The 21,130-nt window shown below is 34.4% G+C and overlaps 1 protein-coding gene across 1 annotated transcript; it reads right to left on the bottom strand.

Annotated features, from left to right (window-relative positions):
* Positions 1-19,539, bottom strand: LOC149067769 (double-strand-break repair protein rad21 homolog). Its single transcript, XM_089252340.1, has 13 exons — positions 19,262-19,539; positions 16,931-17,126; positions 15,871-16,094; positions 15,589-15,692; positions 15,249-15,458; positions 12,178-12,330; positions 10,056-10,310; positions 9,636-9,862; positions 9,417-9,525; positions 6,217-6,443; positions 4,018-4,380; positions 3,579-3,737; positions 1-1,756 (listed from the first exon to the last, which is right to left on the bottom strand). Exons 2-13 carry the CDS (start codon positions 17,072-17,074, stop codon positions 1,631-1,633), a joined length of 2,301 nt encoding a protein of 766 aa, XP_089108466.1. The 5' UTR covers positions 17,075-17,126; positions 19,262-19,539; the 3' UTR covers positions 1-1,630.
* Between the last annotated feature and the right edge of the window lie 1,591 nt (positions 19,540-21,130).

The following is a 21,130-nucleotide window of genomic DNA, read 5'->3' as shown; positions in this document are numbered from 1 at the left end:
TTGCAAATAGATGAATTTTTTTTATTGTAAAAAAATGCATTTATTTCAGTTTCACTCATTTGTAGAGATCATCTTGATAAAAGATGAAATTTCCATGCTGGTTTCTTTCCGTTCAATTTTCAATGCAGCCATTGATTTCCATTCTCACATGATCTAAAAATCAGGGTCGTCTCAACATGGGTTCTCAGGCAAAGTGATGTTCTAGCACCTTTACCTGGCTAGAAGTCTTGCCTGTTCACACACACACATGCTTACTATAGTACAAAATCTCATTTTCATGACTCCCTATTAGGAGGCCCCCCATGCTGTAACACAGCCATGCCTGAAATAGCCTGTTCATTAGGCCTACAATACCAAGAGTCTACAGATAGGCAGTATACTGCAAATAATTAAATTAGCGTTCATTCTTGACAGATTTTGGAATTTATTAAAAAAAATAAATTCAATATTTTTATCTTCAATTACTTAACATAATGTTCACCAGTCATGAATGAATTTGTTTTTATACTCATAAATACCTCAACGTTCCCCAGTATGCTGAAGACCTAGCTCCAAAATTTTAAATATACTGCATCCTCCCAAATTTTATGGCATGCCAGCTAGGGGGAATAGTTTATTCAATAACTGATAATATGTCTGTAGAAATTTTACATGGATAGTAGCTCGAGTAACATAATATATAACATCTCAAAATTATAACTAATGTACTTTTGACAACATTAAGGATACAACAATTAGGACACAACAAAACGAAATGCCAGCATAAATTTGACTCATGACACCTAAACAACACATTTCTCTTAGGGGTGATTAAATTATATTCATCAAAGAGTGCCAGAATTTAATTACTATTTTCATAAAAGTTTCTGGTAATTGTTGATTCCCCCCAATAGCAATAATTTCTTTAGAAAGACCTTTAATATTGACTAGAGTGTTTTCTGGTCACGACAGTGTTGGTTAAAAACACATTTGAAAAGCAAGAGACAATTCACAACATTTTTTCCTTCAATACAGCTGCGATTTGAAAAGGAAGATGCCATAAATAGAATAAAAATATCAGCATTCCTGGGTCATTTGGGCATAGGGGATATTACGGTGGGAATACCATCTTGGCTACTCGCTCCAGACATTTAAAACACAGTTTACGACACAGAAATGCAAATACTTCTCACTAATATGATGACTACATTGAATGATAATAAAACAAAAAAATATAAATTTACACTGGTATTTGGTCAGTCAATAAAAAGACCTTGATATTCATTTATATATATATAACACAATAATACGACTTAATTTTTGTTTTGTGATAGAGAAGCGTAATAAGCTCATAAAAATCTGCAACATTATATAGAATCTTCCATCTAGTATAACAGAAAACACTAAAACATCTTTGGTCGAATACTTTTCTGCTTATCATCGGAATAAAAAATTGAAACTTTTGAGTATTCGAGTGATAATAAAAATTAAAATATGCACAGAATTTTCATTCCAGTTTAAATAATAACGTAATAAAATTGCACAAAAGTAATATATCACGGCATCTCATAACTGCAAATCATTGATGCGAGAACAAATAAAACAATGTTTGATAAATCAGAAAAGAAACAACGCTGTTCTCTTCTCCAGTCTATTGCAAAAAGGCTTCAAGTTGTGGTCCTCGAGTAATGTAAACTTCTTCATAGGCACCGCTTTGTTCCAATTCAATAGCATGTTGTTTCTTCAGAACCAGACAAGTGTAAAATTTCTGGGCCACCTGTGCATAAACATATTTAGTTCAGAGCTTTTAAAGGAAATTTGCAGTTTCATAAGATGACCTCTTAAAAACAAAAGATTTATATGATTCATTAACTACCACACACACAGCAGACTCACTACTCTGGCACATACCCTATCTAAATAGTATAGAATTCTCCTCATAGACATGCAGTGACATTTGTTTTCCCATTTTACACTTGTAGGAAGCATGCCCAAAACACCACATCACTGGACAGGCTAGATTAGCATTGACCAGAAAAATAAAAATTTTTGACACACAAATATGTTTTGAATACATGCTTTGGTTTCCGGATCTCATCAGTTGTTGTTCTAAATATCTAATTTGTATAAATAAGGCTAAGTTTGGTAGAAAATACAGTTAATAGAACATTTTTAAGTGAAAAAGTTCAAACTCTGGTAAAAATTAACTAGTAAAATAGAAGGGTAAAAATATCATGATTTAAATTATAAAGCAATCAAGATTTAATAACAACGCTACTAAAAAAAAAACAATTCATGTTCTTACGAAAATTTTTATGAATTTAGAATATAATGGGGATGTTGATTCCGAATCTGGCATTGGTTTTGTCAGATCGGCTCTATATTTTGAGAAAGGGGAAAATAAAATTTCGGTGGTAATAGATAAAGGGAGTAAAAATCACATTGAAACTTGGCATTATAAATAAATAGAGTAAATCATTGGCAAAGATAATTCTGTGATTTTGGAGTTATTTTGGGGCACTGATTCTGAATCTGGCATTGGTTTTGTCAGATTGCAACCATACATACCTAAAACTAGAGCCAATTTGAATACTGTTCAAAATTTTTTCAGAAACTACCCTGCACCAGTTTTGAAAGTGAAAATATTGTCACAAAATAAAATCTAAATTTTTACGTGGACACCCTGTCTTAAAATCCAATTGGAAATTTGTTGCCATGTCTCTCCTGAGGCCAACAAAAAAAAAAAATTCCATGTCCATTCCAAGTGAAATATTTGCTTAGATATTTGAATTCAAAAATGAGAAAAGTTGTGAAAGAACAGCATAAATGAGGGAAACAAGCATTGTCCATTACCTTTTTATGCTGTTTTTTCCAAACTTTCTTCTGATTTTGAATTCAAATATCTCACTGAATATTATTGCACTTGGTAAAGTGAAACTTTTTTGTTGTTCTCGGGCAAGACAGGGCAAAAAATTTTTAATTGGGTTTTTTTAAGATGGGGTATAAATGTAAAAAATTTATTTATTTTGTGACACACCGTATTTCACTTTCAAAACTGGTACAGAGTGATTTCTGAACATATTTTTAGCATTTTTTTAATTAGAATTATACCTCCATGATGATTGGTTGGTGAGATAAAGATTGAATTAGGACTTACAAAGCATTCTGCATGTAAAAATCAGTTTCTATTTAAAAATTCTCAACAGTATATTTTCCATGTGCAAAAAAAGGAACACTCCCCGCCGAAATAAATGAATTTTTTTTTAAAACACTGAAACTGAAAATTTCTACACTATTACTTTTAAAATCTCTGGTGGGCCGAATGGAACCTCTAAACAGACATCACTATCCTAAACTGCTTCCATCTGTTGACACTACTGATAATACCCACTTCTTTTTCTAGTTCTTCAAAGGAAGTCATGAGCTTAAAGTCACAAGTCAACTTTTAATTACGAGCCAAGTAAATACTATCTACATTCCCCTTAATAGTTTGTGCACAGGTTTTCATTCTAGTAGAAACTCGATTCCTTAGTAAGGAATAACAAATTTTAAATATCTGTAATAAGTAAATGATATACTGAAAATGAGAAAATTTTTACCTGTTTCCGTTTATTGCCCTTTGTGAGAGCCGAAAAGGGTATCTTGTTACCAGCTTCCAAATTGGCTTTCATGATACGCAGCATGTGTGCAGCACGTTTGCTATGAACTCGCTCTTCGAATTGCTCATATGTCTCATCAGACAGTTGCTCTTCAAGATGCTGGAACAAAAAAAATATATATATACAATATACTTCTTCTACATCGTGCTTGTTCAGTATTGTTGCTAGTGCAGCCATCTGTCTTCCATATTTTGAAGTATAGATGGTAAATGCTTGAATTTTCAAGTTAAGTATCATTTTGTAGCTTTGCCTGCTCTCTGCAGAGAGGCAATATAACTGGTACCAAAATTAATGATAAAAACAAAAAAGTTTTTTTTTAAATAATGATTTATACTTGAAACACATTTCCAGGCATGAATAGATTTTTTAAAAAACTTACCGCACCGACACTGCCAGGATTATGGTAATCATCGTCATCTTCCAAAGCAAAAATATTGTTTTCAACAATCTTCTGATGCTCATCCTGATCAGCGGGTTCCTCCTCTTCTTGTTCCGAGGATGATGGTACCGTACCATCTTTTTTATCTGCAGCGAGCTCATTGAAGAGAGCATCCATGACAGACGTGGGAGCTTTGTCGTTTTGATCAGTGTGCTCTAAATCTTGTTCAGGAACTGTCTCATTTTGTGGTTCTACGATAGATTCATTAATGGGTAGAGCCGTCTGATCTTGAAATTCTGACTCCTTGGGGTTTTCGACAGGTTGTGGCGAATCTTTTGATGGCTCCACAATTGCCAGTTTAGCCTTATATAAGGGGAAAAAAAAATCAAAATGTACAAAAGGCTCTTATCAGTGCATTAACTATGACTGTTTCACATTGATAAAAGAAATTTCTGGAAACATTTTCAAATTATTTAACAGAAATTACTTAAAACATTATGCAAACTCAGCAGAGATGACAGGAGAAGAAATTTAAATATCCTACAGGTGAAGCTATAATACTAATTGTTATATATATATATATATCAGCTTTTAGTTGATATATACAGGAAAAACTACAGAGATCACAAGAATGTAAATTAGATTTGACACAGGGCTGTCATTTCAACTCTTTTTCCAGGGGGGGGGGGGCAGGGCAAAGAACATGTACTGAATGTATTTATAATTATAAATATACCACACTTTTAGCGTATTTTCAAAAGCTGGGAGCCCCCCCCCCCCCACCAAATGATTTGACAACCTTTTTTTTACAGCAAACCTTTAAATCTATATATATTAAATTGATTTTCTGTCTCTGTGTGTGTGTGTGTTCTCCATACAAATCTACAATTTTAGATGGATCGCCACCAAATTTTGCATATATATACCAAATGGGAACCGACTTGAACGATAGGCTACTTTAAAATTTCGTCAGAGCAGGGCAAGTGCCCCAAATGGGCAAAAAACTGTCGGGCAACAATGGTTTTTGGGCCTCAATCACTTTCCGAACGTTTACTTTGGTTACCTAGCAATGCATTTCAGACGTGTATATGCCTTTACAACGGTTTGTTACTTCTTTAATGCTGCCAGTATATGTATATGTATAATAGTTTATGCCTTTATAATGGTTTGCCACTTTTTCAATCCTCCCAGTAATGAGACTTTTTGAATAGATGCCATAATCATCATCACCATCAGTTGGAGGGTCAGGCAAAGGATGATTCCCATAGAAATCAGTGTTAAAATTGCCGATTTTACTGTAGAAGTGCGGAAATTTGGTGGGGTTTTCTGTCACATCAATAATTTAAAAAATTGTATTGAATTCTCGATTTTTTAAATATTGAGTTTGCTTAGAGATATACGAAGCAAAGGAGATTAAATATGAAGTAATTAGCTGGACCTATACTTTTGAGTTGGATATTCATGCAATAACATTGATTTCAACTTTTTATTTATATCTTCTCAAGCATGCAAATTAATGTCTCCGTATTGTCTTTTGGTATTCAACTGCATAAATTCATGTAATCTAGGATGTTTTAAAATTAATTATGGGCCTGTAAAGTACATCGAAGAACTTGCACAAGTTCGGGGGGGGGGGGGGGGAAATCAAAGTTCCTAGCATCCCTTAAAAAATGAAAAAAAAAATAGTTTCTTTAAATCTAGAATTGTTTCTTTCATGAGTCGCGCAGGAAGTCGCCATATTAGTTAACTTAGACACGGTTTGCATGCCCCTCAAAGAAAGAGGGAGATATAACTTGATGAAAAAATCCTCATTGAAGAAAACCAGGTATTATAGCTAGTAATAATATGTTTTTGCACATAAAAACTAAACTGTGATTACTATTCATCCTTTTCCTCGATTTACAAAAAATTTGTTATACACATTCTGTTAATATTTAAGGTATTAAGCTAGTGAAAAGTTTTTAATACTGTTTGTTCAATTTTGGTTTTAATTGCAGCCATTTTACTCACTGAGGGAAAATAAGACTGGAACCTATATAATTTTTTGGTCATTCTAAAAGTTAACTGAATTCATAATTTTTTCAGCCATTAGACTTTCCCAAAACCTTTTCCGATTAATATTAAGATAATTTACTTTCATACAACTAAAAATGTCAAGTAAAAGTCTTTGAAAAATTTTTTTAAAAAATCATAACATACAGATTCTGGAATTGGTTCAGGCACCTCATCTGCGAGCATGGTTGTTTTCATATGTTCACCATCTGTCACTTGTTCAGGTTCAGCAGAAAGTTGGACAACTGGTTCCTTAACAGCCTCTGCAATTGTCGATTGTTCTGCTGATTCACCAGATTCCTCCAGGCATAATCTTTTTGGTGGAGAGTCTTGTTCCATTTCATCTAGGTGCTGCCTTTTTGACTGAGCTGAAACTAGAGGGGAAAACAATGAATAATTCTATCAATATTAAGTACTCAAAATTTTGTTATTTTCAGATGTATTTTTCATGAGGAATAATGCAGAAAAAAAAGTTGAACGGTTGCAGGAAGAATTTTGTACAACCATTTAATCATCACAGGAAATTTTTCCTTTAGTTTTAATGAAAATCTTGACACCCTTGCCCCCAAAGCAGAATGTTTTGCATTGTTCTGCAACAAGCTCTTGGCTGACTGACTGGAAATGTTGTGTGGTAAAAATTCCCACAATAGTGTTTTCTACACTTTTCTTAAAGTTCTTTCAAATTGTTCTGCAATGTATGTCACAGATTTTGGCATATTCTGCTTTGTGGCACCCTTGTGTTATCAATTACAAATTAACTTTTCTGATGATTTACTGTTGTGAACGACTATTTTTACTATGTTTTGAACATATTAACATAGTTCAACTAAGATGATAGAATATTCATTATTTTGAATCTAAACATAAGACATAGAACTGAAAGTTTTATATAGTGTTCCTGCTTTTTTTAATCACCCAATAATTATCTTTCAATTTTGTCTGCTACTTCACCAGCACTTGGATTGAAATGCGCTCTCCACTAATCCAAAGGATATATTTGGAACACAATGTTTCTGTAAAAATTAAATGAAGGATTTGGCCAACCAATGGTCTGCAGGTTTTTTTTTTTCTTCAAACTTTACAGGAGACAATGAAAGTTATCACTGAATTAGGGAAATATTTTTTACCTGAAAGTAACAGAGTGTTATTCCATCTGGGAAGGTAACTGAAAAAAACAATGAACTCAATGGTGATATAAACTGTTGGTCCAATTATATTACTCAAGATTGCATCTGCGTAAAGTGGCATAGCAATGACATATGTTGGCTTCTACTACTAAACCACACATGTACCTCGTCCATGTTCCCCTGCGGAACTTCTAATGAATTGGTACATGTTGAATACGTGTGTCCGTGTTGTGAATATAATGTAAAGTTTGTTTCTGTGTAATGCTTGTTATGTGTAGTGCCGCCGTCTGCCATCAATTTTTCTAACTATGAGTGAAGTGTAATGATTGAAGATTTTACCATTGTAGGTCTGTTGCTCTCTGTGGCACGACTTTTTAACAGAGAGATTAGCACCTATTAACCTATTCGCGCCTCAAAGTTGAGAAAAACAGAAAACCAACTTCAGCCAACCACCACACTGTGGCAATGGTGGGGTTTGAATCCAGATCCTCGCGACCAGTTGTGCAGTAACTGACTTAAGGAACATATAACAGAAGCTATATGTGGAATGTTATTTAGTCCAAAAACCAATTTCATAAAAATGTAACATAAGCAGTTATTCAGCTAAACCTTTCAAATCATAAATAGATCTACCTCAGAAAAACCCCATTTATTTATTTATTTAGACAAGACAAAATCAAAAACATACAAGACAGAAAGACAAAAAGAAAACTACGAAACAAACACTATTTGACCCAAAGGGATATAATCCTTCCATGGGTCATAAACAGTAACACGAATGGGACAATCTCCTCTGCAACATTGAGAGAGAAAGTGTACAAAAACAACAATACTCAATAATATTACACAATAATATTCAATATCCCATGATTAATGATATTAAAAATACTAAAATATTTTCTACTTACGAAACACACAAAAAAAATTCTTTTAAATCCGGATGAATTTGCACAATAAAGTAATACAAGCAAAATTCAGAACAACCAGGTCACTTCGAAACCAACCAATTCAGATCAAAAACAGGATTTTTAAAACTTCTTATTTTTTCTGCACAGATGTTACAACGTATAAGATTCCATTAGAGAGTTACAAGCTGTTTAATCAGATTAATGTAATTTTAATATTTTTTTCTGCTAAATACACGATTAACACAAACACTTTCAGATAAATGAACCTTATGGAACTTGAACCACCCTCTTCTCATGGGTCAACTTACCAATTTATTCAACTTTGTCAAAACTTGAAGTTTCTGGAACTAGTAACATAAAAAAAAAAAATTTCCTCTACACATTATCTCTATTTTCCAGGTGTTATGAACAGTCTGCACATCAGCATAATTAACAATCCCAGCATAATGAAGAAATGCAGGCGTTCTTGGCCGGTTTTGTCATTAGAAAACGTTCCTGCTCAAAACAGCAGTTGCCTAAGTGAAACTGAACCAAGCATTTCATCTATACTGAAAGTCAACATCTTCAGTGGCAAACTAAGTGATCTCAGGTGTTCAGGAACTACTAAGTTGTCCCCGGACATCAGATGTCATCTCATTTTTCCTAGACCACAGCTCTATAGCCAGGAAACATGTTTATAGCTCTATCTTTATGTTATCAGTAATATCCTCACATTTCTGCTTTATTTCCTCCAAGTCCAAATTTGGAGAAAATATTGCCCCCCCCCCCCCCTCATGTCAGCAGCATGAATGTGCAATGTCCTTGGGAAAAAAAAGAATATGGGAAATGACGTTTGAATGTTTACTCTACCTATGTTTACTCTATGGAAGATATTCTTCGAAAATGTTTTGTAACATGTTTCAATAAGGATACACATTCGCGTTTCAGGCAAAACTTGCACATTAGTGCTTATGGTAAGCGGGACATATCTTCTAGCTTAAATTAGTAACATTGCTATAAAAAGGCTATATAAAAGTCTCATTACTCAATCTTCATGATGGTTTGAACCCTATGATAAAATAGTGTTATAAAATAGTCATATGGCTACTACTACTTAAGATTATACATGAAATTGAATTGTGATATTAAAATCTCTTGTTTTTTAACTATATGAGTGAGAGGGGAATCAAGCTTCTACCCATGCTTTTTTTTTTAATAATGTCATCTTCACATATTCCCAAGGGATCAGCATGATCTGTCCAGGGAATTTCTGCTATTCCAGAAATGCATTTAAATGTGAAATATTTTATTAAAATTTGGATCCATAATTTACCATTTTCTTCTTCTTCCTTGCCATCAATGTCTTCCAGAACAGGATATTCACTGTCAGTTTCAAATGCTTCATCTTCGACTGAGCGAGTGGTTAGGTGTCGCAAATAAAGCTGCAGATGAATAGGAATTTTATTCGCACTAATATATATATGTAAAATTTGAATTTCCATCTGCTTAGAGAATAACGGCTGTTTGTGATAAAAATACATTTTTATTTCACCTGAGAAAGACCCTTTGAGGGCATTGGTCTGCCAGGCAAAGCAAATAATTTCTCTACACCTCCTGACTCTTTCCAGTGCATGAGACGCTTAGTCGGTGGTGCAAGGTCCAAAGTACTGATGATGTCACGAGTGTCAGACAGTTGTGATTTCATCTCTTCGCCAGAGATATTCTTCACCTCATCAACAATCAATTTCCTCTTGCGTTTACTCTTGGTTCTCTCGACACCTGAATCAAGAACAAAAAATAAAGGAAAAAGATAATTTTGAACATCAATTATAGATGTGTTATGTTTGGCTAACTCAGACACAAACTTCCAAATTCTTAAAGAAATGCTTCAAGTCCAACAAATTTCCTCTGATGCTCAATTGAATGAAATCAGGAAACTGAAAACAAATCAGATATGTTAACAGAAACTTACCTCTGTGTATAATGGTGGTATCCAAAGGAGCCAAAGTAAAAGCTTCGCTCTCATTTGGCATCACAGGTGCTCGTCGACTGCTTCTTGGTTCATCTTCAATTTCTGGCAAGGGTCCACCTTGCATGTCAAGAACTATGGCTTCTGGCCCACCCAAATCATCATTTTTGTTAATTATGAGGTGGTCCTGCTGCTCATGATCTACAATCGATTCTGGACTTGATGGTCCTGATGGCAAACCCATCGACGGTGGGCAACCTAACAAGAATCAACATATATTTTAAACATATACATTTGACCTTGAAAAAATTAATATAATGGAACAGTGACAAGCTCATGGAAACTGGTCACTTCTCAAAAATACTGGGTGAAAGATTTATGAATAATGCAGTGAAAGAAGGAAATGTGTAAACACACATTAGGATTAGAGATATGAGGCAAGAATATTCTCCTAGATGCAAAATTTAGTGAAAAATTGATTAATATATATTTTTTTAATTATGAAAAAAAAGTACAATTTCTTTATACAATGATATATAATAAATTTTCCATTGTCTGAAACATTTAAAACAAAACAATTTTTGGCAAAATCATCTTATAATGACATTTTTTGATTAGACAATATTCTCAAAACATTCTCGCAAGGTTTCAGTTGAGTCATTGAAGGTTTTTTAGCGAGGATTTTTAAAACCCCCTTACAACGAGTATTAAAACGAGTTACATTGTTAGAAATAAGTTCAAAGCAAAAATAAAATCAAATTTAATTGACAAAGAAAGCTATTCTTATATTCACTTTCCTTTTAAAAGAGATATAGAACTGTTATTTTCTTCAATGTGGACACAAATTCAAATTCTATATCACTTTTATTTAGTTGTAATCCAAATAAGATTGGTGTTACAAGCCTAAACTCAAAAACATGATACTTGAGAAACATGCATTAAATTTAAAAACGACTCTAAAAATTTCCTACTTTCATGGCTAAATCAAATCGTTATAACAGCATAAATTACAGATTTGTAGGGTTGGGAATTGATTAAAAATTTCAACTGGTTAATCACAAAATTTTAATCAATTAATCAATTCTTTCGTGATTATGCATTGTTATTTCATGCTACAAAAATATATTTTGTTCATTTCATGCACCTATTCCTCAGCTATATAGGAAAGATTAAGAAATTTGAACTGTCTACTTGAAGCAATTTAATCTGCTAAATATATTATAACCTAGAATTTTTTTCATTTGGACCCTCTGTCATGTTTTTTAAATCACTTACTTTAGGTGTCACTGATTTCAAAACTATTTTCTATCATAATTTTGCTTGTTTCCCCAGAAACTCCTCCCAAATGGTACTTGTGAGGAGAGGAGTTGGTGCTTCCTATATACAAAAACTGCTATTCACAGCAGTGTTTGCCAATATGCATCTAGATGCATGATTCACACAAAAAAATTAAATTTTACTCCTCCAAATTTTGTTGCATAACAAAATGCTAATTCAAATTTTAAGTAATTTTTTTAGTAGAGTTATTTCTCGCTGATAATAAAAAAAATACCTCTTAAAATTTTGAAAAGGTGTGAAATTACTCTGTGAAATTATGTTTCCAGATAACACTGGTTCACAGTATAGACAATAAATTTTAATCTTGTCTTTTAACTTTCCCATCAAACTCATCTTGAAACTGAAATCATCAGTTTTCATCACAAATTGACTTTTATATCCCCATGCCAGAACATTTGATCAAAATATTGATTCAAATATTTTTAAATATGGCCACATATTAAAAATAGTATAGGAACATAATTTGTAAAACGCCTAATCGGTTTTGTGAAATAAAAATCAAACTAATTTACAAGCTTTTAATAAAAATTTTAATTGAATTTTAATCAGATTGATCGAGTTAATTTAAAATTTTCAAATGCAATCAACAATTGATCAACTAACTGACACGATTAATCAGACCAGCCCTACAGAGAGAGAGAGAGAGAGAGAGAGAGAGGATTTGTTATAGCAAACTTTCTCTGAATATGTCTTTGGTACAGCAAGAAAGATAACTTACATAATTTTTTTTTCATTTACAGTCTACACATTTATAATCATTAATAAAATAATATGAAGCTATAGTTACAATAAGTATCTTCATCAGACATGTCTCCTGGGGGAGGATCAGCCAAAACATCAGCTTCAACGATTTTAGAAGCATCATTGGGTCCATCCAGAGGCAGTGGAGCTATAGGCGCATCTGTAAACAAACCAGACTCGTAGACACCTTCTGCAGCAGCTGAAAAACAAGAATGCAACTTATTTTAATGAAATTCAATGAATTTAAAAACTTCATTGGTAAGATTTTGTCTCCCCACACCCATACACAAGAAAAGCAAAGACCACCATTCCCAATAGATAACCATCTTCTGAAGATAGACAACACTCGCTGACAATTGTTTACATTTGATGGGTTTCAAAACCATGATTTAACAAAACCAAACGAGAACCTAGCTTATAATTTCATATAATGCAGGTTGATTTAGAAAGATTGATTCATCCAATTTTAAAATTACATTTTCAAAATTAACACCACACAATGATAAGTAACACATAAACATGAAGGGAAAATGCCTCAAGTTTTAGATCAAGAACAATCCATGAGGGAGTGTCATTTCCGAAGCCCTCTTTGTGAAATGAATGTCTAGTAAGCAGAAAGCTTTCTGTGCTTTTTCGTTTGCATATCAGTCAGTAATCTCTGTTGAGCATGAATTTCATAGAAAGTACCAAATTATTCCACTAACGGTTCCGAATATTTACAGGTAGTGTTAACAGCTCAACGAGACTGGATGTCTTTGTAAATGGCAGGGCAACTGGGTATATCTGTAGAGGATTTTGAAAGGGAAAGATTTACTTTGTGCAGCTGAAAAAATAGACACATTACACAAATCAAGAACTTGACATTTCTCGGCCTGCTTTTTGGCTTTGTTGATGAAACAAATTTGTAACGAGCCATAAAAATTACATGACTTACAAGCGCTGAAGCCAGGTGATGAGCTAAAATAACTGAAATTCTGTCTTTTCATGCAAGAGGCCATGAAAGGGGACAATTTTTTTACACCCGACTTCCATTAGCGAACCTTTTAAAAATTTTCATCCTGGTTCGACACATAGGCAACTGAAGAAAGTCATAAAATCACATTAAACATGTGTAAAAAACAATTTTTTCTCATTATATTTAGGTACCTATATATAAAATTGATTTTCTGCGTGTATGTTCTCTATACAAATCTACAATTTTAGATTGATCGTTAAAATTTTGCATATGTACCAAATGGGACCTGACTTAAACGATAGGCTACTTTAAAATTTTGTCAGAGCAGGGCAAATGCCTCAAATGAGCAAAAACTGTCATGCAACAATGGTTTTTGGGCCTCAACAATCACTTTCCAAACGTTTATTTTGGTTACCGTGGTTCCCTAGGAATGCGTTTCAGACATGTATATGTCTTTACAATGGTTTGTCATTTCTTCAATGCTGTCAGTATATATATAATATTTATGCCTTTATAATGGTTTGCCACGTTTTCAATACTCCCAATAATGAGGTTTTTTGAATGACGTCATAATCATCATCAGCATCACTTTGAGGGTCAGGAAAAGAGTGATCCTCATAGAAATCAGTGTTAAAATTGCAGATTTTAATGTAGAAATGCGGAAATGTTTGGTGGGGTTTTCTGTCACATCAGTAATCTAAGAAATTCTACTGAATTCTCAATCTTTGAGATATTGAGTTCGCTTAGAGATACGAAGCCCAGAAGATCAAATATGAAGTAATTAGCCGGACCTACTTTGAGTTAGATATTCATGCAATAACATTGATTTCAACTTTTTATTTACATCTTCTCAGGCAAGAAAATGTCTCCGTATTGTCTTTTAATATTCAACTGCATAAATTCATATAGTTTAGGATGTTTTAAAATTAATTACAGTCCTGTAAAAAGTACATCGAAAAATTCCACAGCTTTAATTAAGCATTTTTTGAAGCAGAAACAGGCAGAGATGGATAACTTGAAGTTCAAATGGGGGGGGGGGGGAATCGAAATACCTAGCACCCTTTAAAAAAAGAAAAAATATATAGTTATTTTTATGTTCCTTCAAATCTAGATTTGTTTCTTTAATGAGTCGCCATATTGGTGAACTTAGACATGGTTTGTATGTCCCTCAAATAAAGAGGGAGATATCACATGATCCAAAAAAGCCTCATTGAAGAAAACCCCAGCAATGCCGGGTATTATAGCTAGTTACTTATAAAAGCCAGGGAAAACAATTGCCCCAATTCCCCAAATTCCCTTGAGTGGTGACAGAGATAAAATCAGAAATCATAGGACTTTCCATAAGTTGGAAGGTTGTTACAGTGCTCAGAGAATGAAACTGAATTTGGAACAGTCTGATGGAAAAATAGGTTTACATTTTTGAGGGATGTTCAAGTCTATTAGAAAAATGTGAAGTTTTAATGAGATATTAAACGTGTTGACTGCCATGGAGGATTTTGAAAAGTAGGATAAATCTATGAGTAATGAGAGGTTGAATATTGAGTTGGCGTTATAGTTCTGAAATTGAGACTCAGGGAGACCTATAGTTTAAAATGAAGCGGTTAACTTATTTTGCATAGACCTTAATATTTCAATATTAGAAAACATATGACAGTCCCAAATTTTAAATGCATAAAGAGAGAACTGGAAATATATATGTTTGGAAGCAGTTCACAGTTAAAGGTTGTGGTTTCTGCAAGTAAAAATATATTTTTGAAGACATTTTTTAAAAGTGTGCTTGATATGAAGGTACCAACAGGGATAGACAAAGAATATTAAGCCAAGATATTTAAAATGGGAAACTTCTGTGACAATCAACTTATTAATTGAGTAAAGAAACTGGAGAGAAAATTTTTTGTGTATATTAAAGACTGTTTTAAAGGTATTTAAAAAAAATTGCTACATGAGCACCATTTGGAAAGATTATATTCAATAGAATGTAAACAAGAGAGAGTGTCTGATGCTATGATGATGATCAAAAGCAGATAATGCAGGCGACCAACATTATCACAAGTGGAATCAACTTATAAAAGAGGCACTAAGTTTGTAAAACAATATGCCACAAAACAGAATTCATTAATATTTAAAAAGACTATTATTAAATTATTAATTTTAAGACTTACCCAAATCATCAGCAGACATCTCGGCAGTATTTTCTATGTCTCCATTGACGAGGGGCACATCCACATCATCGACCCTTGTGTCATCATCTCCTTCATCTACCGATTTTTCTTGGCCACTGTCATATGCAATACGAAGCCCCATCTGATCAAAGCCTTCATCTATGTTGGTGGCATCACGTGCTATATCAGGATCATCGAATCCCATATCTCCTGAAAATTTCATCAAAGCACAACTCACAGAAATTAAAAATAGCTCTTAATACATGTTTTTGCACAATTAAATGCATGTTAATATCTACAACCTTATAGAAGACTTTTTTATTCCTCACAATACACTTACCAAAAGTATCTTCACCCATCAAACTTGTAGGTCCATAGTCTTCTTTAAGGGTGATGTCTTCAGCCCTGCTCTGGTGAAGCGATGTGGTGGCATTCATGTCCATGCTGGAAAAGAAAACCACTATTCATTTTGAAAGCAATTCAACTGCAATTCAAATAAAAATCACATTCAATAACTTGCTTTTACTGTGCAATTATAATTATTACATGACTTCAATGAACATTTAGCCAATTCTATTTGGAAGGTAACTGAAATGCCAATGAAAACAAGATGGCTACTTACACCATATCCATATTCTCGAAATCGTGAAAAACTTCTGGAAGTGTGATGGTCGACAGTGCAGCTTCGCGATTACCTTCAGGTAGATCAACAATGCCAGGACGGAAGGCCATTTTGATCTTGACGAAGGCTTCATTACACTCAGCTAATAGGTACTTTGCCTTCCGAGAATATATGCGAACAACACCAAGCAAGAGATGACCCGATGTTCTCAGGGCTAGTTTTATCTAAAAGTACAAATATATATACTTCAATTACTATTAATGTTATTGGATGGGAAAACTATTTGAATAAAGAGTAAAAAAAACCATACTTAGGATTTAAAACTCTGCAAACTATGAATGATGATCTCAAAGAAAAATCTTTCTCAACATGCTTTCTAAGTCATAAACGCGCAGCTTTAAAAAAAAAAAAAAAAGTAGATACCATGAAAAATCACACTGAAACACAAACACACATTACTTCTCAAGAATGTGACCAAACATTTGTGTGTGTCAAGTGTATTGCCATATTATAAATTAATAAAGCATCATTTTTAAGCTCAAATATACAGCAATTCATGTTACTTTCAAGTGTTTCCTCTCTCATTAGTAACTCAAACCTGTTTCATATTTCATGTTGGAAAAAATCAATTGCTTGGCAACCTAAGAGCATATCAACATGCCATCACAAGTATAAAGCCATTATAATGGCAGCCATAATAAAACATCAAATTTCCCATACTTGAAATCGTAAGCTTCCACATTTTTCCTGAGAAAACAGTCAGCCTGGAATTGTAATAACTGAAAGAGTATCTTTCTTTAGGAATTTTATTATTCAAATGAATCCCAATTTGAGGGTTTTTAGGGATTTTTCTATAAAAATATAAGAAATTCGAAGAATCTGGTTTCCGACCAGAAGATTTTGATAAGACAAAAAAAAAAAATCGTAAGGCTTCTGGGTAAATCGGAAGCATTGGCACCTATGTAATAGAAATAATTGAAGAATGATCTTTCTTGAATTATTCCAAAAGGAGTTAAAGATTGTTTTTGAAAAAGGAATACTAAATTCAATTTGCACATACCTTCGGTTGGAGAATTCCCTCCACGCTTCTCTCAATGTTAATTTCCAGAATATGAGCCTTCGTCAGCTTCTTGTCCCAATGAGCAGCTAGCCAAATCCTCGCCAATGGGCCCTTCTTGGCCAAAACAAAATGTGAGAAAAACATGTTGCAGCTGCTGACGGAATGCTTTGGCTTAACAATGGTGAATGGTGGGGATCTATAAAAATGAAATAAAGCTGAATAAAAAAAAATTAAGCAATGTGCAGTTTCCAACTGAAGTCAAAGTAAATAAGAAAGGTCCACATTATCTGATCACGCTTATTTAAAAAAATGTGTGAGAGGCTTACGATATTAATACCTTAATCAACAAGTTGATCTTGGAATTTACTAAATATTCACATATTATCGAATACTTAAGACATGGAATGGATCATATATACATTGTTTGTGACATAAGCAGATACAGACTTCTCGAAATGTTGGAGGGAGAGGGGTGTCAAATGTCCGCCTCTACCCATGCCAACAAAACTTTTTACTGAAGGGGTGGCGATCGCCCGTCCCAGTATTCCCTTTGTGACGATGTAAGCTACTGATACTTCAGGCACATCAAAGGTTCGTATGATGAAGCAAATCAATCAAGGCGGTACTATTACTTACAGATATTAATCTTTCCACACATATTTTGAAGATGCTAGAATATGATGTTTAACAATTCGGAACTGAAACACCAGTAAAATACCTGAAAGAATTTGATGAACCCCCTCCCCCTTCAACTTTCAGTTCACTGCTTTAAATTACTAAGAATTTAATAACTCTCATTTGATTAAAATTTTCAAATTTACCCGTGGACTAATTGTCCCATTTTTAAGGGCCACCTACGGTTTGCGAACCATACGTTGCAAAAAGCTAGTTTCTAGGACCTCTGATTTAAATAAAGCAACACCTGCATGACAAACAATATTTATTAGCCGCTGTGGTGGTCGAGTGGTCATAGTGACGGACTCGCATTGTGGGGACCCGGGTTCGAGCCCCACCATCGCCACAGTGGTGGTCGGCTGAAGTTGGTTTTCTGTGGTTCCCAACTTCGAGGCGCAAATGCGAGCCGATCTCCATGTTAAAAAGTCTCGCCACAGAGAGCAACAGGTCTACAAATATTCACTCACTTCACTTCTGAGATATAGATGGCAGCACTGAAAAATCATACACAACACTAGATACGCACTCAGACTGTTAGGTACACACACTTACAATTCCGGCACAACTCATTAGGTAGTAAATTGCCTATGGCGATAGACCTAAGTTGTGCTCGGTTAAAAAAAAAATTCAGTTTGCGACAAAATACAATCACAAAACCCCAACACAATCACATGGGGTTTGCCGTAACCACACTTACAGAATCTTAGCCACCATGAATTTGCCTCTGTACAGGACTGGTCACCTTCAGGCTTCCCCTCTTAATACGATCTTCATGCTGGCACCTCTACTAGGTTACAACACATTTGCAATTTGGCGACTGGAACATCAATGCTTTCATTTTCAGAGCAATTTCTTATAATAACCCAATACCTACACCTGCTGATGGCACAGTTGGTAGCGTAATGGTATATTGCACAGCGGGTTCGAAATTGCACAGCGGGTTCGAAACTACACATCGTAAAAATGCAGATTCTTCAGCCGCCTCATTGGGCAATTTTCCTGGTGTGGCCTTTGTATTTGTATCAATCACGAAACACTGAATTCTATCACTCGAATCTCGATTGCAGCATGGGCAACACAGGGACATTAACCCATGAGCCCTCTAAATGAAAATTTCAATGAAGGAGTGCGAAAACACAGTGAAATCAAAGTTTCAACACCCAAAATTATCTAACAAAAGCCCGATACACATCAGCAATACAGTATTCCATATATTGAACGTTCCTCAAAAGACAAACACTAGAAAAAAGTGTATTACAGTGAAACACCTATACAACGGCACTCAAAGGACAGGAGAAACGCATCGTTATAGATGGAATATATATTAACACAAAGAAAATGCCTCGGAACCAGAGAGTAATATCGTTATACAGGGGGTATCGTTATATATAGGATTTTCACTGAATTCCAATAGAAAAAAAAGGTCCCACGCATATAAGACGGCTCCAGTTAACGGGACATCGATTTTAACGAACGGCTCCTTTTAGTACGTTCTTTTCTTAAGCGAAGTTTCATCGAATAACGTAACGTATTAAGAGGATATCTTATAAGATGGAATTCGAAGCGCGTTTCGACGCATCTTGACGTTATTTACAGTGAAAACAAACTTCAGGGGGAGAATTAAAATGAGACATAATTAATAATAAAATAACATACCGCGAACTTATCTTTATAATTATTGTTTCCTTTCGGATGATAAGCCGTTTATCGAGGATAAACCGAACCTCCTCTCACAGCACATAAAAATTTACTCAACATCAAAAATACTTCTCGATGTTCCAACCGCACCAGCCTCCATTCGCTCCGCTGTCTGTCGTCTGACATCAAAACACGCCGATAATTTGCCATGCGCAATCTTAACGGGCCAACACGATCGCTGAACACGCACGAAGTTTTTCCGATAGAACTACCGGTTTCCCCACCCCGGTATCATCAATTCGGATCCCGATTTAATCATAAAGATCTATCTGACGCCAATTAAGAAATCGGTTTTTACAACGCAAATATCTAATCTTATTATTAGCTTCGAGGGGGAGAGGACGATCATAATTTATGACTCCCTTTATGAATACATAAAGGGACTACATAGATAGGATACCGATTTCGCTGCGAGATCTGCTAGATTGAACACACTGAAAAAAATTTCTATATTCAGTGATTGATCATAATAGTCATAAGTTGTTTGATGACCATACGTCCCGTATTTTTTACGACAATCCTGGTTTTTCTCGGCTTTTTTTTGCAAAAATATACCACTTTTTCACGTATTTTTAACGAAAATTTTTTACTCACGTATTTTCTGACCTTTTATTCTTCAAATTAACGGTGAATGATAGGTGAGATGTGAATATACTTAATTTTTTTTCATAATTTTTTGACAACGACACTTTTGGGACCTTTTCCTTATAACATTTCTCATGAAAATCACGGCACACGGTATTTTTTAAGGTTTTATCAGCATAAACAGGGTGATTCAGTAAAGATGGGAAGGGAAGTTTTTCTATTATTAGGGTGACATACGTCCCGTATTTCCCGGGACAGTCCCGGTATTTTCTGTATTTCTGTATCCCGACTTTTTGGCAAAAGTGTCCCGGTTTTACACGTATTTTACAAGAAGTTTACTTGAATTTTCATTCTTTATTGAAGTCAAAGATTGAAATTATTTTTCAACTAATAAACTATAATATTCTCATTTATCATTGTAATTATCATAATAATCTCCCACATTTGTCTTGGTGAATTTTTTTTTGTGAAATTCATTTTAATCCACTGCAATTTGCAGTAACGCTTCATTTCCCACCATTGTGATTTTTCCGTAATTTTAACAATATTTGGCAACTTTGCTCGGTTTTGGCGTCATTTTTGGCGATATCCTGTATTTGGAATCAATATCCTGTATTTCTCTCGAGGAAATATGGTCAGCCTATCTATTATGAAACACCTGTTCCAGAGCGAAAAACAGTGCTCGTCTGTCAACTGCTCGTGTGCTCATTTTCCCCTCTGCACTTGAGGTTTCTGGGCGGTGCTCGGTCGGACCCATGCATTAAGATGACGCTGGTTGGATGTCATGTGTGTAAAGTCAATTTATTTTAACTCTTTCCTGTTGTGCTGTGTCTTCAGCAGAATACTATGCCGTTCATCAAGTACAACATACAGTAGAGTCTAGTTTATCCGGCCTTCCGTATTATCCGACGTCCCACCGAAAAAAAAAGATCAAGCATGCCAACTGTTGAGCTTTCAGAATTTCACATAACGAACGGAGTTAAGGCTCTAGAAACTGCAATTAAATACATTGAGCAACAAGAAGCAGCTACAGGAATCAACGAAATAATAATGCAAAGATGGCGAGATTTGGCAGCGAAGAAACGGCACTCGTCACGAAAGCAGACTACGATCAAAATTTTTTTAAATTATCACAGGGCTGAATTTTTTTAAGTACTGTATTTAACTTCAAAATATTCTGTAACTAAGTTAATTTCTTCACGGGACGCGGTAGCCCCATGGAGGAATGAATAACAGGAGGTG

This window comes from Pholcus phalangioides, unplaced genomic scaffold (assembly GCF_987345545.1).
Source record: "Pholcus phalangioides strain wild (caught in Gottingen) unplaced genomic scaffold, Ppha-v1.0 ptg000028l_1, whole genome shotgun sequence".
Lineage (NCBI taxonomy): Eukaryota > Metazoa > Arthropoda > Arachnida > Araneae > Pholcidae > Pholcus > Pholcus phalangioides.
The sequence above is the reverse complement of the archived record's forward strand: the minus strand, read 5'-3'. Positions and strand labels throughout refer to the sequence as shown.

Bases quoted from the DNA above. Each gene is read 5' to 3' on its own strand.
- LOC149067769 (XM_089252340.1), bottom strand. From the start codon at position 17,074: ATGTTTTTCTCACATTTTGTTTTGGCCAAGAAGGGCCCATTGGCGAGG. The intron at 9,863-10,055 runs GTAAGTTTCTGT...TTCTTGATTCAG, and splicing joins TACCACCATTATACACAGAG to GTGTCGAGAGAACCAAGAGT. The intron at 9,526-9,635 runs GTGAAATAAAAA...ATTCATCTGCAG, and splicing joins CCTCAAAGGGTCTTTCTCAG to CTTTATTTGCGACACCTAAC.